We start from the raw sequence: 25,798 nt of genomic DNA on the forward strand, positions 1-25,798 counted from the left end.
GTAAGTAGGTCACCAACCAGTTCTATGGCTCATGCAGGTTTTATTGAGCCGTAGAACTGGTTGGTGACCTACTTACCATCCCGATTGAGAGTTCGGAATGTCTCGAGTTCGGATAATTCGAGATTGAAGGGACATCCCTGGGTCCACCCAACTCTTATGGGTACCAGTCTTACGATAGTGACTGTAAAGACGATTGGGCAAACTGACCACATTGAGGTTAAAAAAAAACATATTAACTCTTGTCATTTTTCATACGGATTCTTAGTTCTTAGTTCTTTTATACAAATAAGTATGTATTTATTTTTACGAAGTGTCTACTCGGAATAAGATTTTTCGGCAAATTTTTAATCGAGGGGGTTGGGGAGGTGGAATTGCTCCGGAGAGATGACTGAAAGAAACTCTGCTACGTGTGCTACAGTTCGCGTAGAATGTATAGTAGGACATTTTTTTATCTACAATTTTTGAACAATAATGTCTTTTCTTATATTACTTCCTGGTTTAACGCCGTGTCTCAACTCCGCATGAGAGAAAAAGTGTATATAGCAACTTCCGGGATCAGCGTAATGTTATAATAGATCTCAACATTTATAACGTCTCAGTTATTTTGGTAGCCGATACTGTCTTAAAAATACAGACATGCGCGCGCACACATATACACACACAAAATTACTCCGGAGAGATGCATGGAAGAAACTGTCTGTCTGTCTGTCTGTCTGTCTGTCTGTCTGTCTGTCTGTCTGTCTGTCTGTCTGTCTGCCTGCCTGCCTGCCTGCCTGCCTGCCTGCCTGCCTGTCTGTCTGTCTGTCTGTCTGTCTGTCTGTCTGTCTTTCTGTCTGTCTGTCTGTCTGTCTGTCTGTCTGTCTGTCTGTCTGTCTGTCTGTCTGTCTGTCTGTCTGTCTGTCTGTCTGTCTGTCTGTCTGTCTGTCTGTCTGTCTGTCTGTCTGTCTGTCTGTCTGTCTGTCTGTCTGTCTGTCTGTCTGTCTGTCTGTCTGTCTGTCTGTCTGTCTGTCTGTCTGTCTGTCTGTCTGTCTGTCTGTCTGTCTGTCTGTCTGTCTGTCTGTCTGTCTGTCTGTCTGTCCTTGTGCCCTTTGAGCATTTAAAATTTTGAACAACTTTCTTACCCAACCTTCCACGTAACGCATAATTTATCAGCAAATCAAATCACTCCACCCAACCCCACAACTACTTCATTTGTCGACTGGGTGAAGGACTTCACTGGACTGCCCGTTGCAGAGCTAATCAGAGCAGCAGAGAGCCTAAACAGATGGCGGAAAATTAAAAGATAATCAAATGTGGTGCTCCAAAGTCTCAATTTAGAAATGCTTGATTGATTGATCGACGCCCCCCCCCCCCCCCTCACCCTTCCATTTTCACAAAAAGTCACTTTAATTATAATATTTATGAAGTAATAATAATATTTATGAAAACTCTTTAAAATCTGTGAAAGTAACAAGTTATTCATCTCCCTTTAATCATACATAAATTCAAAAGGAATTTTTTTTATATATATAAATCATTCTGTAGGCAATTTATATGAATACAAGCTTTATACCAGGTTTTCTATTTTTATCACAAAGCACCCGGATGTTTCCCATCCCCCAACCCTATTTTATATATATCAAACATCTATTCAACGTTAGTTAGTATTCGACTAGCTGTGGAGAATAGCACCAAGTTTCGTAACATTTTTTTGCGGATCTCGACGGGTTATTATTACCTGGCTGTAGGAGTAACAAGACGTTAGTTACAGCCCACAACTTTAATTTTTTTTTTAAAATAAGACTATCCCCAGCATAGTGTATTTATAAAGGTAAAACACCATTAGATATATTTTAATAATTTATTAACATACTTTTATAAATAGTTGTATAATATATGTATTATATACAGAGGCGTAGCGACCCTTCCCGGCGCCCGGGGACAAACTTTCGATTTGCACTCCCACCTCAAGATTTCGATTTGCACCCCCCCCCCCTCAAACTTTCAATTTGCACCCCCCCCCCCGCCTCAAGATCTGCACCCCTCTCAGATTTTCGATTTGCACCCCCCTCAAGCTTTCAATTTTTTTTTTCAACCCATTTTGTGGTCCCCCCCCCCCCGCCCCCCCCCTTTTCGCTACGCTTCTGATTATATATATATATTACTAATATGTATGTGAATTATAGGCCTATATATTTTTTATGTTATACGTATTTGGAAAAAAAAAAAGTAAGATAGTTATTGGACAAAACGCAACACTACACAATGAGATATTAGTGACAAAGCAAAGAAATAACTAAGTAGCTTAAAATCAGGCACATTTAAAATCAAAGCAATAACTAAATAGCTAAAAAAACAGCAAATTTAAAATAACAAAGGTTACATATATTATTAGTCAACACAACTGATCAAGAGAATTAAATGATTCCTTTAAAACCCCGGCTGTTCAATGGAATTTATGTTGTTTTTTAAAGTAATTTGTATTACTTTTGGCCCTAAAAAATTGTAAACATTTCATAGCCTACGTCTTGATAAGTAGATCTATAGATCTAAAACCAATTTAAATGACAGAGTTCCTTTCTTCATATTCTAAAATTAGAAGATGACGCCATTAGTTTTGTGTTAATTCCTTAGTTTAAACCTGTGGTATGTGACGGCATTTTTATTGCGCTCTTTTCTCAACAATAAACGCTTTTCCAGTTGTAGAATTAAAATTGTGTCTTTACATTCGAACATGCTTTTATTTTTAATTATTTTTTTTTATTAAATAAAATTTAGTTTATATATTTTTAACATCCACCATGTTATTTTCAACAAAAGTCCTTATCTTTAAGTTCTACAAATATGGCTGAACATACTGATCACATCGCCTAAAAAAACTTTCGGACATAGAGAGAGAGAGAAGTGCGCACATGGGCTTTTAAATATTGGGATATATATGTATGTATGTACAGTGCCGGCGCTAGGTTACTTACCGCCCTAGGCGAAATTTATATATATATATATATATATATATATATATATATATATATATATATATATATATATATATATATATTATGCTCCCCATCCCCCTTAACGACCCCCCCCCACCCCTGGACACTGGAAGGGTTAACATTATTCACATGGAAATAATAACATTAGATACACTATCGTCCAATTTTAGTTTTATTATATAGAGACGCACATCTGATGGTGACATCGAGTTACTACTCCATTGCAAATATTATCAGCATCAATATCTTTACTAGCGTAAAGCATTAACGACGTTTCTAAATATTTGCAGGCAGTAAGTATATCCGCAGGTGCCTTTGTGTTGATATTGGATATATTGTTAAGGAAGAGAAGTAGAAGTTTATGTTGTTCTAATTGTTGGAAACCCTCTTCCAAAGAGTGCATACCCATTTCCAAGATAGTGTAGTGTAATTCTACTTTGAAAATCTGTTTAGGATCTTGTGGTGCTAACTATTGATTTAGTTTGAAAATATACATCTCTCCCTGACTAAAGAGATTTCTAATTCAAAGTGAGAGAAAACGAGACTTACAAGCCATATTAAAAATCAAAATTACGCTACACAGATCACTAAATCAACATAAAAATTAGATAATCATCTGAAATGTTCGAGATTAAAAGATTTAGATTAAATACAATAATTATCTCATTATATTAACAGAGGGAAGGGCGGGTGGGGCGGCCGCCACAGGCACCGACCCAAAGGGGGCGCCAAACGTGGTAGATAATAATTTAAAAAGCTCATTACTGAATTATACGCAGTAGAAATAAAGATCATATACCTCTACTTGAGATTATACCAAAATAAAAAGGCAAAGTGATTGGTAACAAGCGCCCCGACCCTTCCAACAGAGTGAGGTGGAGGGGGGGCATTTTCACAAACGTAATTAATTATATTTAGGCCTAATTTGAGGAGGAGGCGCAAAATTGATAGCTCGTCATGGGCACTGAAATAGATCGCTATGCCTGTGTAAATTATCTTGTCTATAGTTTATATTCTATATAATAGTTTCGCTGTCTGTCTGACAAGAACGCTCTGTCTGACAAGAACGCTCTAGAGAAAACACAAGGAAATTAAAAACATGCATAGTATTTCGAAAAACGAAGTAGACGTCGACACATTTAGCATAGAGTTGAAAATAATCTCAAGGCGGAAAGTGCACACAGTAATATAATGACGTCATTGATTATCGCGTAAACATTGAATAAAAAGGAAATTTTGTCTAATCTAAATGGTTTGCGTGAAGAGTTTCTTGCATACAATTCTTCGGGTAGGGGCGAAGCCCCACCCCCCGCGTAAGAACGTCTGAGCCCCCCCCCCCCCTCCCCAACTCAAAAGAAATTTCCTCATCGATACTCTATAATAAAATTACCGCCTAATTAATGTGTCTAATCTAAAAAGTGGTTTTCTTGCAATGGGACGGTAGACATGTTTTTTTTGGGGGGGGGGGGGGGGGGGGGGTGGAGGGGTGGGGGGTGTGTGTGGGGGTGGGGGGGGTGGGGGGTGGTGTGTGGGGGGGGGGGGGTGGGTTGGTTTCAGTGTTTCTTTCAGACTTTTTCCTCCCCGGAGAGGGGTGGGGGGTACTTGAAATTTTCGGGGGCGGGGGTAGAATTTTCTGGGAAGGGGCGGACACTGGAAAAAGTATATAATTATATTTCGTTGAATGGGACGGTAGACATGTTTTTTTTGGGGGTGGGGGGTGGTGGAGGGGTGGGGGGGTGGTGTGTGGGGGGGGGGGGGGTGGTGGGGGGGTGGTGTGTGGGGGGGGGGTGGGGGTGGTGTGTGGGGGGGGGGGTGGGGGGGTGGTGTGTGGGGGGGGGGTGGGTTGGTTTCAGTGTTTCTTTCAGACTTTTTCCTCCCCGGAGAGTGGTGGGGGTACTTGAAATTTTCGGGGGCGGGGGTAGAATTTTCTGGGAGGGGGCGGACACTGGAAAAAGTATATAATTATATTTCGTTGAATGGGACGGTAGACATGTTTTTTTTTGGGGGTGGGGGGGGGCGGTGTGTGGAGGGGGTGGTGTGTGGGGGGTGAGGGGTGGGGGTGGTGTGTGGTGGGGGGTGGGGGTGGTGTGTGGGGGTGGGGGGGTGGGGTGGGGGTGGTGTGTGGGGGGGTGGGTTGGTTTTAGTTTAGAGAAAAGAGACAGCACTATCAGCCTAGCGCCCGTTGTACCCTTCCTCAACGGGCCATTTTTCTCGTAATATAATAAAAGTTATAAATTATTAGGTACTTTTTACTTTCTCGTATATACAAAGTATAGAGAAAGTCTTGTAATCGTGCAAGTTTTTTTTTAGATTTTTGCAAATCTCGACGTTTTACACCTCCCTGAGTCGGAAAAACATAGTTTTGAAATCTTGTCCGTATGTCTGTGTGTGTATGTGTGTGTGTATGTGTGTGTGTGTGTGTGTGTCTGTAAACACGATAACTTGAGTACCGTTACAGCTAGGTTGATGAAATTTCATATTTAAGTATTTTATCAAAATCGTAGATCTGTATAAACTTTTGAGTGATTTCCGATAACCGGAATTGGTACTTTTTCTACTTTGAATGTTTCAAAAGCCTATAATTTGAGTACTATTTCAGATAGATAAATGAAATTTTACATGTAAGTAAAAGATCTAACTCTCTATCATCTGTCAAATTTTGAATAATTTCCGTTGAACGGAAGTAGTAATTTACGCTATTTCTGATTTCACAAAAAACTAATGAAAATTCATAAAGTTCTAAAAATATTGCGCACTATTATGCACATTTTATTTGGCGTTCACTTGGTATGCAATTCTTTTTCCACGAGGTTTTATTCTATTTTAAAAAGTTTAAGTATTTAAAATGGATTGAAAATCATGTCTATATCCCGAGTTCCTATCACCTGTTGTTTTATATAAGAATATTCGAGAAAGTTTAGGGGAGATCACTCCCGGTATATTAATAATGGCGATTACAGATTTTTGCGCCCCGGTATGGATAGCGCTTTAGACGCTATATATATATATATATATATATATATATATATATATATATATATATATATATATATATATATATATATATATATATATATATATATATATATATATATATATATATATATATATATATATATACATGTGTGTGTGTATTTATTTATTTATTAATGTATATATATATATGTATAAATAAATAAATAAATAAATAAATATATATATATATATATATATATATATATATATATATATATATATATATATATATATATATATAGGCCTATATATGTGTGTGTGTTTGTGTGTGTGTGTGTGTTCTCTATAATATGTGTGCTTAAGCCAGTGCAAGTATATACTTCGTAATTTTTATTAAACAAATATGATTTTCTTGCATTGAAAGTGTCTCTAAAATGAGGTCCATAGTCTCTGTAAAACAGAAAACGATGATGTGCCTAATTGCTATGATGTGTTTAATACACTTGGCAGGTTAGTATTTTAAACTTTTGAACTTGTATAACAACTGAACAGCACGGTTTATATAGAGTAAAATTGTTAATAGAACAGTGTTAGGGCAGATCTATAGTTATAGTAGAATAGAAACAACACTTAGTTAGTAAGGTTATACAATGACACCGCTATTGTAATAACTGTAACTAGAGTAGTGACATAAACAATGTATTTGTGTGTCAACAAGGTCTGTGCCAAAAAACGAACCGAGCTATTACGTAACTGTGACATGAACGTGATGTTGCTACTTAACTGGGGTGACTAAAATTGAATTTGACTTATCAAAAAGATGTGATTCATTGATTTAAACACGTTGTTTCGTAACCAACTTAGTAGACAGATGGACCAACCAATACGAAATATGATGCAATTTGTGGTACCGAAATAAAATAGTTTGACACATGAATTAACATCTGTGTGTTTAAAAGTGTCGCACAATGTCTGGGTGTGAACATAAGCAGCGCTTAAAAGTTGATACAGAGCTACAAATGTGATAAAATACATATATATGAAATTTCGTAAACCTAGCTGTAACGGTACTTAAGTTATCGTGTTCACAGACATACATCCACACACAGACACACGGACAAATAGTGGAAGCCCAGCTGTTCTGAATCGATGACGCGTAAGACGCCGATATTTTTATAAATTTGGATTTAAATTATTTGCCTTATTCCCTATTCTCCATAAAAAAGCAACAGTCTTACGTCGCAGTTTCTGACTCTCTCCCCCTCCCCCCTCCCCTCGACACATATCGTTGAAAAATTCTGAACCCACCTTCCACCCTAGGTGTATGAGGTCCCCACCTACGTGCCTAATTAGAATAACAAACCAATGCCTACTCTTAACAATATCACCCATGCATACTCTCTATTGTCAGAGGCGTTGCTATGTTACCAGTGTCCTGCTACGTCATCCAACGAGCCATGTGTGACGGACATTTCCGGCATGGTCAACACGTCACTTGGTATAAGCAGGAAGTATTTCCAAAACTGTTCAGAATCGAAGCCAACTTGGGATAGGTGCATGATTGAAACGGCCCAAGTGAATCGTAAGTTTGGACCCCTAAAAACAGATATGTTTTTTTTTTAGGAAACGTATTGTTTAAGTTACTCAAAGGTTACTAATACAGTTACAGAGACTAATTCATAAAAGGGATTAAAGTATATATTATCTACATCAGTTATATATTTCTGTAATTTCGTCATTGGAGGGGGTGGGAGGCAATGCCCCAAAATGATGCCTGAAAGAAGCTGTGAAGATCAGGATTAGGGCTAGGATCACTGATAGGCTATGACTTGAGCTAGTATCACAGTTTGTGTTATGGTAGCTATACCATTACATAAAAGATTTCGAATACATCTTGACCTAAAACGAAGAATTTTTCTATTTTATCTGCCCTGAGATCACCAGAACTCAGAGAGTACTAAAAAAAAGTTAAATAATTTTTTTTTTAAATATCAATCAACAGGTGCCTATGTTCTCTACCACCGAGGTTGTCACGATGGCGTCAACTTCACTTCCGGCTTTGACACCCCGCGATTTCGCGGCCTTAACCCTAACAACCTCACCACCTGTGAGTTCATCAGCCCGATGATTGTCTGCTACACTTTCTGTCAGAAGGATTTTTGCAACGGCCCCCAGCCCCCAGAAATTCCCCCAAAACAGGTCTGCAACGAGTCGATGTTTGACTATGACTACGGAGAACCGTGTGGTGTCGCTGGGATGTTTCTGAAAACGGAGTTATTTTTTCTTGAGTTTTTTGGCGTGGTTACTGTTCTTGTGACTACTCTGTATTTAGTGTGAGAATAAAAAAAAACTTTTTACAAAATCAGCCGTTACATTTCTTGTATAATGCATATTTTTTAAATTAGTAAACACGATTATAGACTTGGTAGGCGTATGCTATAGTGGTTTAATTACAATTTATATAAACGTCGTTTTTAAAATGTTGAATATCTCCTAACTTTTAGTTTTAAAAAAAAAACGCTTTAAAATATAGAAGTATGACGTCACACTTTTTTTTACCCACACCCCATCACACTTCGTCACAAAAGTCAGAAGTTAAGGCGGCTAAGCATAGTGCTGACTACACAATACCTTTATGTCGAGATCAATAAACATATGAACTCTGCTTTCCTATGGATCCTTAGATCTGAATGGGGAACTTTACTTTTTATATACATTAAGTTTTTTTTTTCTATTTCGTTCGAAGTGGTACGGGTGGTGGAGATTTATAACATCCCAGTTAATTTGGAAGATGATACAGTCTTAAAAATACACACATGCGCAGCAACACAAACATAATAAAACAGTAACAGTATTATTATTGTGTTATATTTTTTTCTTCTTGTGTTGTATTCTTATTTTGTATTTGCTTTTACACCGATCTACGTCGCCAGGAATCATTATTGCTTTAATTTTAATCATTTTTTGTCTAAGTGAGAATAGTTTTCTATTTCCATAATTCTGTCTGTCTGTCTGTCTGTCTGTCTGTCTGTCTGTCTGTCTGTCTGTCTGTCTGTCTGTCTGTCTGTCTGTCTGTCTGTCTGTCTGTCTGTCTGTCTGTCTGTCTGTCTGTCTGTCTGTCTGTCTGTCTGTCTGTCTGTCTGTCTGTCTGTCTGTCTGTCTGTCTGTCTGTCTGTCTGTCTGTCTGTCTGTCTGTCTGTCTGTCTGTCTGTCTGTCTGTCTGTCTGTCTGTCTGTCTGTCTGTCTGTCTGTCTGTCTGTCTGTCTGTCTGTCTGTCTGTCTGTCTGTCTGTCTGTCTGTCTGTCTGTCTGTCTGTCTGTCTGTCTGTCTGTCTGCAGAGAACCTAAACAGATGGCGGAAAAGTAAACGAAATTCAACTCTGGTTATTTATCTCCCAATGATTATAACTTAATTCAAAAGTATTTTTAAATTTTAAATTTTTCTGCTTGTAGGCCTATTCGATTGATAAAATATTTTATATACCATGTTGTTTATTTTTAAAACAAGGCAACCGGATGTTTCCTATCCCCCAACCCAGTTTTATATATCACACCTCTATTCGACGTTAAATTTAGCACTTCAGTGGGCAGGGGAGACTAGCACAAGGTGTTGTTACATACTCTAGCGGATCTCGACGTGTTATTATTACCTGGCTGTAGGAGTAACAAGACGTTAGTGACAGCCCACAACTTGATTTTTTTTTAAAAGACTATCCTTGGCATTGTGTATTCAGAAAGGTAAATACATCATTACACATTGTTTTAATTATTTAAAAACAGACTTTAATACTTTGTTATATAAAATATGTATTATATATAGGCCTATATACATATACTAACAAGTATAAAAGTGTATAAAACTGTATAGCATGTATAAAAGTGTACATATACATGTACATATAGGCCGATATATTTATGTAAAATTATAAATAAATAAATACATATATATGTTTATGTGACGAGCGAACATTTATCCTGCCGACAACGCCAATTGTAACGAGCCAACAGTTACCATGCTCGCAACGCCACATGTAATGAGACCTAATTGCCTGTAGTGCCACGTGTTAACGAGTTTAACCACTCATTCTAGACAACATTGACCACAGTATAGATACTCAAGATGCAGGTTCGCTATTGATCCTTTATTACATGAATCAAGAAATGCTTCATAATAACACAATAAATCAACAGGAATGCTTCTCAATAATAGTCTGAATCAACTGACCCCTAACAGTCCTTCACTAGGCTTTATATAACTGAATCCACATGTCTATAATCCTCCTTAACACAATACGGCTAACCCGTTCTATAACCGACTTGACATAGTCACACAGACTGACTGATCTAAGCGAGCGATGAAGATGGAAGAGAGCTCGCTGAAACGGGAAGAGAGAGACAGCGAGTCCTGCCGTGCCCTCCTATTTATGCCTTGTATCCGTACTCGTCCCCGTACTTGTATTCCTCCGTAATCGATACTTGTACTCGATCTCCGACCACCAGTTGCGTAGTTCAAACGTACAGACCGTAAAATAACATCTGCGTCCTATCCATCAAAGCCGACAGGCCGTCTGAATACCGTTTCCCAAAATAGCACGCGCCGGCTTTGAGGTTGTTATCAGCCCGACCCAATAAGCCACCTGTTATCGGTTGCATCAGACCAACACTGTGTCTCGGCTTCTCGTTCGTTATCATTTGTAACTGGTAGTTAGGCCTACCCCAGTTACATCCACCCCTGCTTTTTTTGTGTGTTTTCAACCACAAACAACGCCTGGCAGGTGCACTCCTCCAAAGTCAATCGCACAGTCGTAAAATAAAAATCTATTGTTCTACTCACTGTCCACGACGTTCCATTCGTATACGATTGACAGTTCTACCTATTTCACATATCAACTGTGTCTACATCATCTTCCTGAGACACAAAACAGTTCTAGAATTCACATCCACCCTTTCCATTTGGTGCCTTCACCAGTTCACTTCTATAGCTCTTTGAACAGTCTGTTTTCATACCAGCGCGACCATGAAAGAATTGATGGTTGCTGACAAAAAATTTCGTATTCCTTCTGTTCCTTAAACTTCTCCGCGGACCACTTATCTGATGGTCTACTGTCTCTCTGCTTCTGGAGGGACCGGGATCCTCATTGTTGCCGGTATCCTCCCCTTGCGTATCGCTGTTGTTCTGTTGATGGTGATATGGTTCCGGAATGGGTATGTGAATTTCCGTTATAACTTCCGGTTCCCTAATTGTCTTGGGTTTCTGTGTGTGTAACTGCTCTTCTTGCCTATTCCAATATTTCTTTAATTGAGCAATATTCGCCCACCGATCCGGTTTGGCGTGATCGATGGGTCTTATCTTAAAGGGGCCACCTGCTACTTTAGGCATCTCCACGACTTGCCATATCTCCTGTCCCCAGAGATCGTGGATTTTGTTTCTGCCTAACGGGTGGCTACGCAGTAATACCCTGTCATTCAGTTTGAGTGGCGGGTCCTTCGTCTGTATCGGCGGTTCCCTTCGCCAGATTCATGTTCTAGTCTTTCCTGTACTACCCTGTACATTTCTCTAATTCTTCTCATATGTTCATTCACATATTCCAGTGCGGTGTATGAGCCAGTCATACTCTCCCTTTTTCCTAGGAACAAATCAAGAGGGAGTCGAGCCTCTCGTCCGAACAGCAACATGTATGGCGAAAAGCCGGTTGTGGCATGTGGTGTGCAGTTGTATAGATATACCAACTCTGGGAGAAAATCAGGCCAACGTTTTTTCTGTTCAGGTTCTAGCGTACGCAGCAAATCATGCATGCTGCGGTTGAACCGTTCACACTGTCCGTTTCCTTTCGGATTAAATGTGGTTGTTCTAGATTTGTTGATCCCGTAGTGGTTGCACAGTTGGTTAATTACTTCTGACTCAAAGGCCCTTCCTTGGTCAGAGTGTAATTGTCTTGGTATGCCATATTTGATGAACCAATGTTGTAATAAGACCTTTGCCACTGTTTTGGCGGTCTGATCTCGCGTGGGCACCGCCACCGTCCATTTGGTGAATACATCAGTCATTACCAACACATGTTCCGTCCCATCCGATGATTGCTCCAACGACGTAAAGTCCATAGCCACAATCTCTAGTGGTTTTGTCGCTAGTAGGTGTCCTGATGGCTGTCTCATTTTGACAACTGGCATTTTCGCATGCTGACACCTCACACAAGCCTCACAATGGCGTTTGACCTCCATTTCCATATTGGGCCAGTAACACCTCCGTCGTAATATTTTGTGGGTTCTGTCCTGACCCTGGTGTCCTGCCCTGTCATGTGCCAACCTTAGCACTTCTCCTCGTAATTGTCCCGGCACCACCACCTGGTGTATTGTGCCATCAATTTGGTCATGAATTCTCCGCATGAGAACACCATCCTTTATACTGAGACGGTTCCACTGACTCAGTATTTTCTTTGTTTCTCGACCAAATTGTTCTCTTTCCCTTCTTCCTGGGAATTTTTGTTCCTGGACGTGTTTCAATAGCGGTTGTAAGCCACTATCCGTTCTCTGGGCATCTCTTATCTTTTGGTGATTAAGGCAATTAAAATCACTACTGTCCATATGTTCGGGTTCCGTGGATATGTGCTCCACCCCGGTCTGCCCGTTTTGCATCACTTGTACCCCATGAGGGATATCTGTTGACGTTCTGACCTCACATATTCCTGTCAGTGTTTCTTCCTCATCACCCGGTGTCTCGTAAGGATTCCTTGATAAAGCGTCCGCATTGCCATTGGACCGCCCCGGGCGATACTTTATCTCTAGGTCAAAGAGTGCCAATTCTGCTGCCCATCGCTGTTCGATGGATCCCAACTTTGCTGTCTTTAGGTGACTCAAGGGGTTATTGTCAGTGTATACCACACATTTAGCACCTAATAAATAGTCCCTGAATTTTTCCGTCACAGCCCATTTTAATGTCAAAAGTTCTAGTTTCATGGCGCTGTAATTTGTCATGTTCCTCTCTGATCCCTTCAGAGCTCGACTTGCATACGCAATAACCCTGAAACCTTGCTTTTGTTGTTGTGATAGCACAGCTCCCAGACCTTTAGAGCTGGCGTCAATTTCTAGCCGAAATGGTTTGTCAAAGTCCGCGTATCCCAATATCGGTGCCTCTGTCAAGGCCTTTTTCAAGAGTTTAAACGAGTTCAGGCATTCATCAGTCCATAATTCACCTATCCGTTGTGTTTTACCTTTCTTTTTCTCCTTACTGTGTTTCTTTGTCATTTTGTTTACCAAGTCATGCAATGGTGCGGCAATTTTTGCAAAACCCGGCACAAATTTTCTATAATAGGAAGCAAAGCCCAAGAATGACCTGACCTCTACCGTAGTTGTTGGTTGTTTCCATTCTTTAACAGCTGCAATTTTATCTGGGTCAGTGGCGATGCCATCCGACGAAATCACGTAACCCAAAAAATGTACCGATTTCAAACCAAAGCAGCATTTGTCTGGGTTCAGCTTTACTCCTATCTCCCTAAGACGGAGAAACACTTGTTCTAATCTTTTTAGATGGTCCTCCCAAGTTTTTGAGTAAACTAGAATATCATCCAAATACACCAACATTATTTGAAATAGAAAGTCACTCATAGCACTCTGCATTACTCGCTGGAATGTAGCAGGTGCATTAGTTAGACCAAACGGCATACGGGTCCACTCGTACAGTCCCAGTGGAGAAATAAATGCAGTTTTATGTTGATCGTTGGGGTGCATGGCCACTTGGTGGTAGCCACTGGCCAAATCCAAGGTAGAAAAAAATCTTGCTCCCCCCAACGCATCAAGACATTCATCAATACGAGGCAAGGGGAATGCATCCCTTCTTGTGATATTGTTCAATTTCCGGTAATCACAACACAGTCTTATCTCCCCTGACTTCTTTTTTACCACTACAATCGGTGCCGCATATGGGCTCGTACTGGTTGTAATAATTCCCTTTTTTAGTAGATCGTTCAGGTGTGCTTTCACCGCAGAGTAGTGACTTGGTGGCAATCTTCGATAAGGTTGCGCCACCGGCTTGTCTTGTAGTAAGGGTATCTGGTGTTTTATTACTTCCGTGTATCCCAAATCACCCTCATACGAGGCAAATATATCACTGTATTTATTCAGCAATTCATTTAGTTTTGGGTCCTCAGTTTCCGGGAATGTATATGATCGGCCATCTTCTTTCTTCACCTCGGCCGTCACATTGACCGACCTAATTGTTACTTCATTACTACTGGTATTGATCAGTTCGATGCACTGTGCCGACCGTTGTACCTCGACGTTCTGTGGTACTCCTACCAGAGTGTTAGGCGGTATAAAAATTTCTTCATCCAAAACATTTGCTACCAACCCTTGAACTAGTCCGTTTTCCGCTGATGTGTATGTCCGCAGTAACACGACGCCTGCCCTCAGTGCGGCGCCACATGGTTCTATCATCACATCACCATTCACACTTCTATAACCAATTTTTAATGTGATTGCCTTGACCGTGTTTGCCGGGACTGATATCCTTCCTCTGGTCTTGGCAAACCTGGCCAACTTGGATCCCCGACCTGGTGTGGTCGATCCGACAATATTTGTAAGAAATTCTGGCAACTGGCCAAGAATATTCATGCCCAACAGGCAAGGTATATTTGACACATTTGTCTCTAGGTTGTGTTTCGTAACGAACACCCCAACCTGCTTCAACCTATGTCCTGCCACCACGACATCCGCCAGAAAATAACCACAGTATGGAATGGTTAGTCCATTAGCTGCCGTTAGGCGCATGCCTGTGTCAGACCTCAACCTATGGTCTTTTCCTTTCATCCATTTGGTGTAAAAATTTTCCGTGATTGTCGTCACCTGGGAGCCTGTATCCACAATTGCCTTCACCGCGATGTCCCCAATCGTAATCACCATTTCGGGACAGACTCCCATCATTTTGCTTCTTGGGCCATAACCTCGCCCCTCTGTAGCTTGGCCCTGCCTTACAGAGGACGACCGTTTCCCTGGCAGTACCGTGCCATATGTCCGGGTTGTGAACAAGACAAACAAATTGGTCGACCGTCTGCCGTCCATTGGAGTGATGGCTTGGCAGGACGCGGCCGTCCAACCCGTCCCTGTTTTGTCCCGTTCTTTTCCTGATTCTCAGCTGTTGACCTGCTTTCCAACCACTTCAAGCGTTGGTCAACCTTCTCTAGGTGGGCCAACAGTTGAGCCATCATGGTCTCCATCGTGTCGGCCCCTGTGGGTGGGGATTGTCTCTGTTCAGGCACAGAGACTTTGTCCACCGAACAGTTCGATTGGTCCTCATCCTCGGACCTGCGGATCGCTGAGTTCCTGACCTGAAGGAAGGTCAACTGCTGGTCTCTGTGGACCTCCTCTTTCAACTCTCTCCTTAAGATCGGGGTTGCTAGCCCCTCGATGAAATGGTCCCTCAGTAGGCGTACATCAATGTCCGGTGATTTGCCCTTTACCAAATCAAAGGCCCTGTTCATCCTGTGTGAGTACTCCATCACACTCTCCGCCATTCTCTGCTTTAAGCCCACGAATCCCGATAGCAGTTGCACTCCCGACCGTCTCTCCCCAAAGGTCTCCATAATCAGATCCAGCACCTTATCTGGATCTGATTGGACGGTCCTATCGTGGCACTTAACCTCTGCCCTAACCGTTTCACCTATACTGCCCATCAGCAGTCTTAATCTTTCCTCTGGTGACATATGTCTCGAGGCCCAGGCCGCTTTGACCTCTTCACTGAACCTGTTGGTTAAAGTTGGGTCTCCGTCCCCGTAAAATTTGTTAATATGGGACTCTCTGGGTAGGACCACTATATGGGTCTGCTTCTCGTCCAGAGTAGACATTTTCTTCCTTAAGTACTAAAAAAAAGAGAGTTCTTTCTTACCGTGTGTGTATGAAAAATTTTTCCTCGTTCCTCAATTTTCACAGTTCCTGAATGTCCGAATTCACACACACACTAAACACAGTTATGCACAAGGTTGACTATAGGTGCCTTAAACGGCAAGTCTAGTTGAATTCATCCTGATCGCAGCGCCAATTGTGACGAGCGAACATTTACCCTGCTCGCAGCGCCAATTGTGACGAGCGAACATTTATCCTGCCGACAACGCCAATTGTAACGAGCCAACAGTTACCATGCTCGCAACGCCACATGTAATGAGACCTAATTGCCTGTAGTGCCACGTGTTAACGAGTTTAACCACTCATTCTAGACAACATTGACCACAGTATAGATACTCAAGATGCAGGTTCGCTATTGATCCTTTATTACATGAATCAAGAAATGCTTCATAATAACACAATAAATCAACAGGAATGCTTCTCAATAATAGTCTGAATCAACTGACCCCTAACAGTCCTTCACTAGGCTTTATATAACTGAATCCACATGTCTATAATCCTCCTTAACACAATACGGCTAACCCGTTCTATAACCGACTTGACATAGTCACACAGACTGACTGATCTAAGCGAGCGATGAAGATGGAAGAGAGCTCGCTGAAACGGGAAGAGAGAGACAGCGAGTCCTGCCGTGCCCTCCTATTTATGCCTTGTATCCGTACTCGTCCCCGTACTTGTATTCCTCCGTAATCGATACTTGTACTCGATCTCCGACCACCAGTTGCGTAGTTCAAACGTACAGACCGTAAAATAACATCTGCGTCCTATCCATCAAAGCCGACAGGCCGTCTGAATACCGTTTCCCAAAATAGCACGCGCCGGCTTTGAGGTTGTTATCAGCCCGACCCAATAAGCCACCTGTTATCGGTTGCATCAGACCAACACTGTGTCTCGGCTTCTCGTTCGTTATCATTTGTAACTGGTAGTTAGGCCTACCCCAGTTACATTTATAAATACCTATATTCTTATATACATATAGGCTTACTTATATATATACATATATATATATATATATATATATATATATATATATATATATATATATATATATATATATGTATATATATATATATATATATATATATATATATATATATATATATATATATATATATATATATATATATATATATATATATATATATATTCTACATATTCAGACCTATAAATATACTTCCACACAATATATAACGTTTTATCTATCTATATAAATTATATATATATATATATATATATATATATATATATATATGTATACATATATATATATGTATATATATATTGTATATAGTAGTTTCTCTGTGGTATGTATGTGTAAGCCTGTGTAAGTATATACTTCGTAATTTTTATTAAACATGCACGATTTTCCTACATTGACAGTACGTTCTACAATGAGGTCCACAGTCCCTGTAAAAGAGCAAACGATGATATGCCTAATTGTTATGATATGTTTAATAAACTTGGCAGGTTAGTTTTTTAAACTTTTGAGCTTGTATAAACAATTAAACATCACGGTTTTAACATAGAGTACATTGGTGAATAAAACAGCGATAGGGCAGATCTATAGTTACAGTAGCGCCGAAACAACACTAAGCTGGTAAGGTTATACAATGTCACTCCTACTGTAATAAATGAAAATAATATGGCTTTATTATAGCAAAGATACATATTTAAAAAAAAAATACCAGTGTTTTTTCCAGACTTTTTTCTCCGGGGTGCATTTGAAATTTTCGGGAGGGGGGGGGGGGGCGGACTCAAATTTCCCGGGGAGGGGGGCGGACACTGTCAAAAGTATATATTTTATATATAAATTCCATTTCGTTCGGGGGGGGGGGGGTGGGGGCGGTAGACTTTATTCGGAGGGGGGGGGGGGAAGTAGCTCTGAAAACTACACTTAGTAAACCTATACATTGTGATGTGTAGTATAATAAATAGACATAAAAAGTACCATTTCAAACATGGTGGTCAATATGACAGGTGAAGTGGAGTTCACCTGTTTCACTGACTTCGGCATTTGAAGGGATAGTGTAGTCAGCACTACAACCAACCGCCTTTATTAACGTGAGTCAGGTACCTTTCAGAGTTAAGAGAAAGTCTGGACGTCTTAGGGACTCGAGCCCAGGAACCGAACTTAAGACTTTATATCAATGAAAAACAATACAATGTATACAAAATATATTATAGAGGTGATAAAGGATCGTGTATATCTATCTATATATATAATTCTCTTCTTCGAGCCGTTAGAAAACAAGCTGCAAACGCTCTCCCTACCTCCCCACCCCTACATAGTTTTAGTGAGCTGTGTTCACTCTAAATATTTACAAGCAGAGCCAACGATTTTAAACGTAGAGGGAGGGGGGGGAGGAGGGGGGGAGGAGGGGGGGAGGGAAGGAAGGGGGGGGTTATGGTCCTTAACGAGCTACTTATAGTGTTTTAAAGAAATATTTTCAGTGTCAGCGTTGGTACTGTCGAATTCACAAATTATGAATTATTGAAAATTAGAAACCACTAAATAGCGGCGTATGTTATTCTCTTCTGTGAGACGCTAGAAAACAAGCTGTAAACGCGCTCCCTACCACCCCCACCCCTACATGGTCTGGTGAGCTGTGGTTAACTCTAAATGTTTACAAACAGAACCGGGTTTAGTGATGACTATTAGGGGCATATAATTTAGTTTGAAACGAGTTTTAACGGAGGGGGGGGGGGTGGGGTGGAAGGAGGGGGGGGGTTATCGTCCTTAACGAGCTACTTATAGTGTTTTAAAGAAATATTTTCAGTGGCAGCGTTGGTAGTGTCGAATTCACAAATTATGAATAACTGAAAAGTAGAAAAAACAACTACTAAATAGCGGCGTATTATATGCCGAGGGTCGGCTTGTGTTATATAACACAGAAATCACAATGCTATCCATCTCTTCCTCTTTCAACATTTGTATAATTTCAGCGGTTTATAAGTTCAACGCTTTTTAACACATAATATCACCAAATTAGCCTAAATGGTCTCCCATCTCCTCACAAAATACCCTTACGTGTTAAAAAACAAACTTATAGTTTTTCTTAAAAGTGACACTATCTATGATACAAGCAAAGACTGTATAACTGAAGTGTCACTGGTTTTATATATGCCATCGGATATATCCGGCTCGGTAATCAAAGTCATTCAAGCGGTTATTGTCACAAAAATGTTTTTTTTTACTGTGTCGTGTGTCCTCTTAAATGCTTAGCTGTGTGTGCTCTGTGTCAAGTTTCTTTAAATGTTGTGTGCGTAAGCTGTTTGTCATGTTTCGTTAAATGTTGCGTGTTCTCTCAGATTCCTTGCTGTGCTTCCAGTGTGTCAAGTTTCTTGAAATGTTGTGTTCTGTGTGTCGAGTTTCTTGAAATGTTGTGTGTGTTTAGTTTCTTGAAACGTTGTGTGTGTCAAGTTTCTTGAAATGTGTCAAGTTTCTTGAAATGTTGTGTGTTCTGTGTGTCAAGCTTTTTGAAATGTTGTGTTCTGTGTGTCAAGTTTCTTGAAATGTTGTGTGTGTTTAGTTTCTTGAAACGTTGTGTGTGTCAAGTTTCTTGAAATGTTGTGTGTGTCAAGTTTCTTGAAATGTTGTGTGTGTCAAGTTTCTTGAAATGTTGTGTGTGTGTCAAGTTTCTTGAAATGTTGTGTGTTAAGTTTCTTGAAATGTTGTGTGTGTCAAGTTTCTTGAAATGTTGTGTGTGTCAAGTTTCTTGAAATGTTGTGTGTGTCAAGTTTCTTGAAATGTTGTGTGTGTCAAGTTTCTTGAAATGTTGTGTGTGTTAAGTTTCTTGAAATGTTGTGTGTGTCAAGTTTCTTGAAATGTTGTGTGTGTAAAGTTTGTTGAAATGTTGTGTGTTAATTTTCTTGAAATGTTGTGTGTGTCAAGTTTCTTGAAATGTTGTATGTTCTGTGTGTCAAGTTTCTTGAAATGTTGTGTGTAAAGTTTCTTTAAATGTTGTGTGTAAAGTTTCTTTAAATGTTGTGTGTTCTGTGTGTCAAGTTTCTTGAAATGTTGTGTGTGTCAAATTTCTTGAAATGTGTGTGTAAAGTTTCTTGAAATGTTGTGTGTGTAAAGTTTCTTGAAATGTTGTGTGTTCTGTGTGTCAAGTTTCTTGAAATATTGTGTGATCTCTCAGATTCCTTGCTGTGCTACCAGTGTGTAGCGACGGCCCCAAATATGCCGTGTGTAAACGACTATCAGGGAATGGTAAACACATCTTTAGGGATTGGTAAAGCCTACTTCAAGAACTGCACTGCTGCAAACATAACCTGGGATCGCTGTGTTATTGTATATGTGGAACAATATGGTAAGCTTGTTTGTGTGTGTATGTTAGTGGATTTGAATGTATGAAAAAATATGCTTGTTTGTGAATTTCCCTATATGTGTTTATGTGTATATGTTTGTTAGTGTATATGCATGTATGAGAAATATGCTTGTTTGTGAATATCCCAATTTGTGTTCAAGTGTACATGTATGTTTGTGTAGATGCATGTATGAGAAAATATGCTTGTTTGTGAATATGCCTATATGTGTTTATGTGTATATGTATGTTAGTGTATATGCATATATGAGAAATATGCTTGTTTGTAAATATGCCTACATGTGTTTGTGTGTAAAATATATAGCCTAGGTGTTTTGGTAACATATATGTTGTTCTTTATGTGAAATGAATGTTGGTACGTATGCTTAATAGTGTGTTTACGCGATAATGTGTTGTGATGTAGGCTATATTATTATGTATTTGTGTGCATGTTTTTAATGTGTATTTGTGTAAATGCTCCAGTATATATTAAATACAGATTAGCAACCATCGCTTTTACTCTTTTAACTTTAGAAAATGCATGTTTAAGTTTTAGTGTATCTACAAGTATGTCGTTATAAAGACTTTTAAGTTCGATAGGTGTATTGATTCTACCGATTACCGTCAATAGACTTCAGAAAATAGGTGTGTTAGGCTGTTAGTAGTGTTGAAATCTCCTGTTTCGTGTTAGTGTTATGGTTAGAGATAAAGTTTAGGAATATGGTAGGACTTGGGTTTGGGTTAGGGTTAACATTAACATTAGCAAGCCGTATGTATATTTAGTAAACAAACAGAAACCTAACACCCATTTTTTATAAAGTTTCATAATTTAAGCATTATCAGACACTGGTATATCACATTCCAAGTTTGCTTTTTTTAAAAAGTTGATTTTCGTTTTGTTTCGTTTCTTGTCAGGATCAGTCCAATTTTTTAACCGCGAGTGCCATGACGGAAAAACCTTCCAGTCCAAGATCGACCTACCCGAGTTTCACAATCTGCCCGCAAACAACGAGACCACATGTGGCCGCAACTACGATGGTCAGGCCATCTGCTTCAGGTTCTGCCAGACGGACTTCTGCAACGGGCCACAGAAACCGCCGGAAGTGGAGAAGAAATCGCCGTGCAACGAAAGTACGATGTTGGATTACTTTGATGACTGCAGTGCGGCGAGCTTGTTGGGGCCAGGGTTTCTGATGCTTCAGCTGGCTGCACTGGTGTTGGTACTGATACTTGTGTTTTGATTCTATATGTGAACTACATTGGATAAAATTCACATGTGATCCAACGCTTTAACAGTTTAAGCTGACAGCGAACGTTTTAAACAAGTCCAGGGGGCGTTAATGATCCATTTCGGCAGCCGGGGCTAGCTATCAACTTGTGTTCATTCTTGCGAAAAAAAAAGCGTCAGGGATGCATTTTGCGAGTCATTTTTCCATAACAGTTTTTATTTCAATATGTCACAAATGATGTAGAAAACACTTAAATAAGTCCTGTAAATATAAGCAGCATTTTATTATCTTAACTTATTGTGTAATAATTCAGAAATCCATTCACAATGTGTTTTATTTCCATTTGCTACGCCGTTTTGGCCTCCCCCCCCGCTCCTCTTCTAAAGTCGGCCCCGAGGCGACCGACCCACCTGCCGTTTCCTAGCTACGCCTCTGAACAAGTCTGCTTATAACGGATCACCTCAATGGTTATTCAAGACTAAAACGATCCAATAATAATGAAATAGGTGGAAACTCGGTGTGATATTATGGACTTGAACATAGTTTTTATTTATAAAATTAGATTTTTATTTCAGTGTGTCGTAAAATTCATAAATTTTTAGATCTTCTTTTTACTAAAGTCCAATGTGTAAATATAGTTGTATAAATAATTTATATTTCATTTAATGTACTGTTGTTTTTGTATTAAAAATGAGCACTTTATTCATTTTTAGTTCGAAAAGTTTTTCTTCATTTTAAGTCGTGAAACGAAACGACACAAGTGTTTTTATGTAAGGACGAAGCCCCATCCTTTCCAGAGTTTCTTGGAACATAAAATTACCGGAGGGGGGTGAACTTGGAAACACAGGTCCTGTCGTCAACGTCGCACCAAATCGACGGTGCGAGTCAGTAAAGATTTTGTCCCCGAGTTCAACATAACAATCGTACAGTGAGATCTATATGATGTTTATTGGCCATTGAATGTGTGGGAAACAGTATTGTCCACAACAGTGCTAAGTAACTCATTACTTCCAGATACGGACAGATTCGTACTATGGGTCAAATATCAGACGAATACCACAAATAAAAAGAGGGGGGGGGGGTGAGAGGCATAACGAAGAGTAAATATGAACAGTACAATGATCAAGGCTGTATGTAATGAAGTAAAAATGCTACGCCTTTTAGGGCACTTGCAGCCTCCCCCAACCCACCCCCCCCACACACACTGTCATAAGTACACAAACTATATATATATATATATATATATATATATATATATATATATATATATATATATATATATATATATGTGTGTGTGTGTGTGTGTGTGTGTGTGTGTGTATGTGTGTGTATGTATATTCTCTTTTACCTTTAAGGTTCTACCCCCTCTTTTTGTATAATGTGGAGAGACTTAGTTCGTACGCAGATAGTAACGTATGTACTAATACAACCACATAGCCCTCTAAGCAGCGAAAGTTATAGAAATGGCAACAATATATATTTTTAAGGATGGTACAATCTAGAGCAAGCCCTTCATCCCTTTGGCTCTACAGCCCATAGAGGGCTTTGGCTTGCTTCACCGCCATTTTCTACTCAGGCTTGTGTGTTAGCTTTTTTGTCACATCTAGACGCCAAGCAACCGTAGGTCTGTCTCCACATCATCACACCGTCTCAGCCTACGCCTTCTAGAGCAGAGCATATATTGTCTTTTAAGTAGGTTACCACGTTACTGTCCCTTTACCCTAGTAAAAATTTCAAACTTCATAAGCCTTTTCTTCTCTCCCCCCCTCTTTCCCCCCCCCCCCCCCCCCCCCCCCCACGCGTCCAATCCTTTGTCAACTTTCTAATTTCTACACAACGTAAACTAACGTGTGAACACTCCCATATCCCCGTCTTAAATACAAAAAATTTGGTTTTGAGATTATGATTCACGATAATCTCGAAGGGAAAATGTTTCATGACCAAACATTTACCTGCGCTTGTGTATTCCTTTAATAATGAAATTAGCCAACACAAACAGGATGTAAACAGCGCTTAACATATAGATCATAGATACTTTCTTGTTTAAAACATCATACGATTATTGTGAAGGTGTATAGAAAAGTCTAGTAGTCTGTGAGCCCGGACTTAAAGTTTAAAAGGAAATTCTGTATATAAAAAATAACTTTATAAGGACGTATAATTAATCAGGCACTTCAACACGTGAGTATCTGAAATTTAAAGCAATTTTTTGTTTTATTTTTGTAAGATGTGAACTGTCAAATTAAGGCCTCTGATTAGTAATTATAAGGTGTAGTCATACAACATAAGGTTCAAAATTTTAAAACACTGAGGTGCGGTTTTTTTTTGTTTTACTAAAAGTTGTCCGTCTATAAATTAAGGGGTCATCCATAAATGACTCACGCTTTTTTTGGACGATTTTTACCTCCCCCCCCTCCCCTCCGTCACACATTGTCACAAAAAACCAGACCCCCCCCCCACCTAAAATGACGTCACACCTCAAACCCCCCTCAAAATGCAGTTTTTTTTTCTTAAAAAATCGATATTTTTCCAAACTCTAGTCTGAACTCTGTCATAATAGAGTATTTTCAATCACTTCCTATTACAATTTATAAAAACAGTTTTCCTAAAACACGAAAAAACGTTTAAAACTCGTTATCTAACATTGCACTTTTATAATACAAAAGTGTCGCATCACACCATCTGAACCCCCCCTTCCTCCTCATCACATACCGTCACAAAATTACGGACCCCCTCCCCTCTACGGGTGCGAAATTTTTACTTCTAGATAATGAGGAATAAGAAAATGAATGCAAGGATAAAACACAACGGGCTGTTAATAATCCTGCGTTAAACTTTGTGTAAAAAAAAACAGAAACAAATTGTGTACACGTATAGAAATAATTCTGAAGCGACTTGGATTTTGTGTAAAGCGTGAGTGCATAATAATAATATTGGGGGGGGGGGGGGGGGCATTTAAAACTTTCAGGTGGGGAGGAGCATAGAGTAGGCCTTCACGTATATATTTTCTATATATTTTTCAATTTCGTCCGAGGGAGGGGACGGTGGACATGCTCGGTTGTTCTCTCCTAGGGTCACCCCCCCCCTTCCCCCCCCCCTTCCCCCCCCCCCTCCCTAGAGAGATACGTGAAAGAAATTATGTAAGCGGGCGGGTTCAAATTGTCCTATTTTGCCATAATTTTATGCCGTCAACAACACTCAACATGGAAAACAAGAAGATCCACGTGAAGATAGCGATGGATGAAATCCGTACTCTATGTCACACACCGTTAAACATGAGTCAATCTAATCCGACCAGTTTTATACTAAGTGAACTTTAGTGAACTGATTGGTTAATTGTGTTCACGGTAGTTTGTGGCTCGTTTCTCCAGTCTAATCAGCATATTGTGACAATGCGATGAGTTGTCTAACCTGAAACATAAGTTGTCTAACCTGAAACACGAGTTGTCTAACCTGTAGAAGAGTTGTTTAACATAGTAGTGGGGGAAATCGTGTCCAAACATTTGTCACAACCCTAAATTTTCACCCACTCCCCCCCCCCCCCCCCCACCAACAATGTTTAACACGGTAGCAACATTCACATGAGCTCTAACTCTAAATCCCATCTTCCATGTAGAGTTCAGAGCCTTAGCATTACTAACAACAAAGACTGTTGTTCTTTCCAAACCAGCTAGGCTATTTTATAAGCTTTGTGTTCTTTTAGAGTTTTATTGAACAACAACTGAATGAATTAAAGATTAAACTTTTATTACGGGAGAGAACATGTAAATTCTTTGTCATGCCTCACAGCCGGAGGGTACAACTTTTGGGACAGATTAGTTATCTTTCTCCAATCCCAAAAAACTTGTAACAAATATGTAAATTTCTCAAAATCGTCTGAATCATATCATGTCAAGCCAATCACGGTTAACTGCAGTTTTTCATGTTTTTAGGTGCAAAAAGGGCAGCCTACTTCAGTATTTCATGTTTTTAGGTGGGGGGGGGGTGGAGGCGGGGGGTGGAAACACACCTTACTGCAGTATTTCATGTTTTAAAAGCAATATGATTATGCAGCGTGACATGGGATGACTTGACCTAGCGGTAGAGAGCTAGACTGCTAACCCGAAAAGTCGAGAGTCCGGGTTCAAGTCAGTAGAGCGTCCCTGAGTTCACCCAGTTATGATGGGTAACTAACTCACGTCACGGAACTTCATCTGCCCTGATGATGATGAGATCTCGTCGCCAATAAAATCTCTCCAAGTTATGCTGTTCAAACGCCTATTTCCTCAGCACATTTACTAAACTTTTCCCAGATCTTGTTTTATAGCATGGTAGTCAGTTGTTCCCAAATGTTTCACACCAATTCACACATTATATTAATTCTAAAATATACAGACGTATAAATAAGTAATGCGCGTATCATATACATTATGTCATTAATAGTAAGTTTCCTTTTT

The 25,798-nt window shown here is 39.7% G+C and overlaps 2 protein-coding genes across 2 annotated transcripts; both read left to right on the plus strand.

Annotated features, from left to right (window-relative positions):
* The first annotated feature begins 1,374 nt into the window (after positions 1–1,374).
* LOC131927107 (uncharacterized) lies at positions 1,375–8,299 on the plus strand. Its single transcript, XM_059282772.1, has 4 exons — positions 1,375–1,810; positions 6,355–6,440; positions 7,342–7,512; positions 7,933–8,299. Exons 2-4 carry the CDS (start codon positions 6,365–6,367, stop codon positions 8,265–8,267), a joined length of 582 nt encoding a protein of 193 aa, XP_059138755.1. The 5' UTR covers positions 1,375–1,810; positions 6,355–6,364; the 3' UTR covers positions 8,268–8,299.
* Positions 8,300–9,460: 1,161 nt separating this feature from the next.
* On the plus strand, positions 9,461–22,066 carry LOC131927100 (uncharacterized). Its single transcript, XM_059282760.1, has 4 exons — positions 9,461–9,667; positions 17,207–17,293; positions 19,969–20,139; positions 21,049–22,066. The coding sequence occupies exons 2-4, from the start codon at positions 17,218–17,220 to the stop codon at positions 21,372–21,374; spliced, it is 573 nt and encodes a 190-aa protein (XP_059138743.1). The 5' UTR covers positions 9,461–9,667; positions 17,207–17,217; the 3' UTR covers positions 21,375–22,066.
* The last annotated feature ends 3,732 nt before the right edge of the window (positions 22,067–25,798 follow it).

The sequence above is a fragment of the Physella acuta genome, unplaced genomic scaffold, assembly GCF_028476545.2.
Source record: "Physella acuta isolate Inbredline_101_S28 unplaced genomic scaffold, ASM2847654v3 ptg001374l, whole genome shotgun sequence".
Lineage (NCBI taxonomy): Eukaryota > Metazoa > Mollusca > Gastropoda > Physidae > Physella > Physella acuta.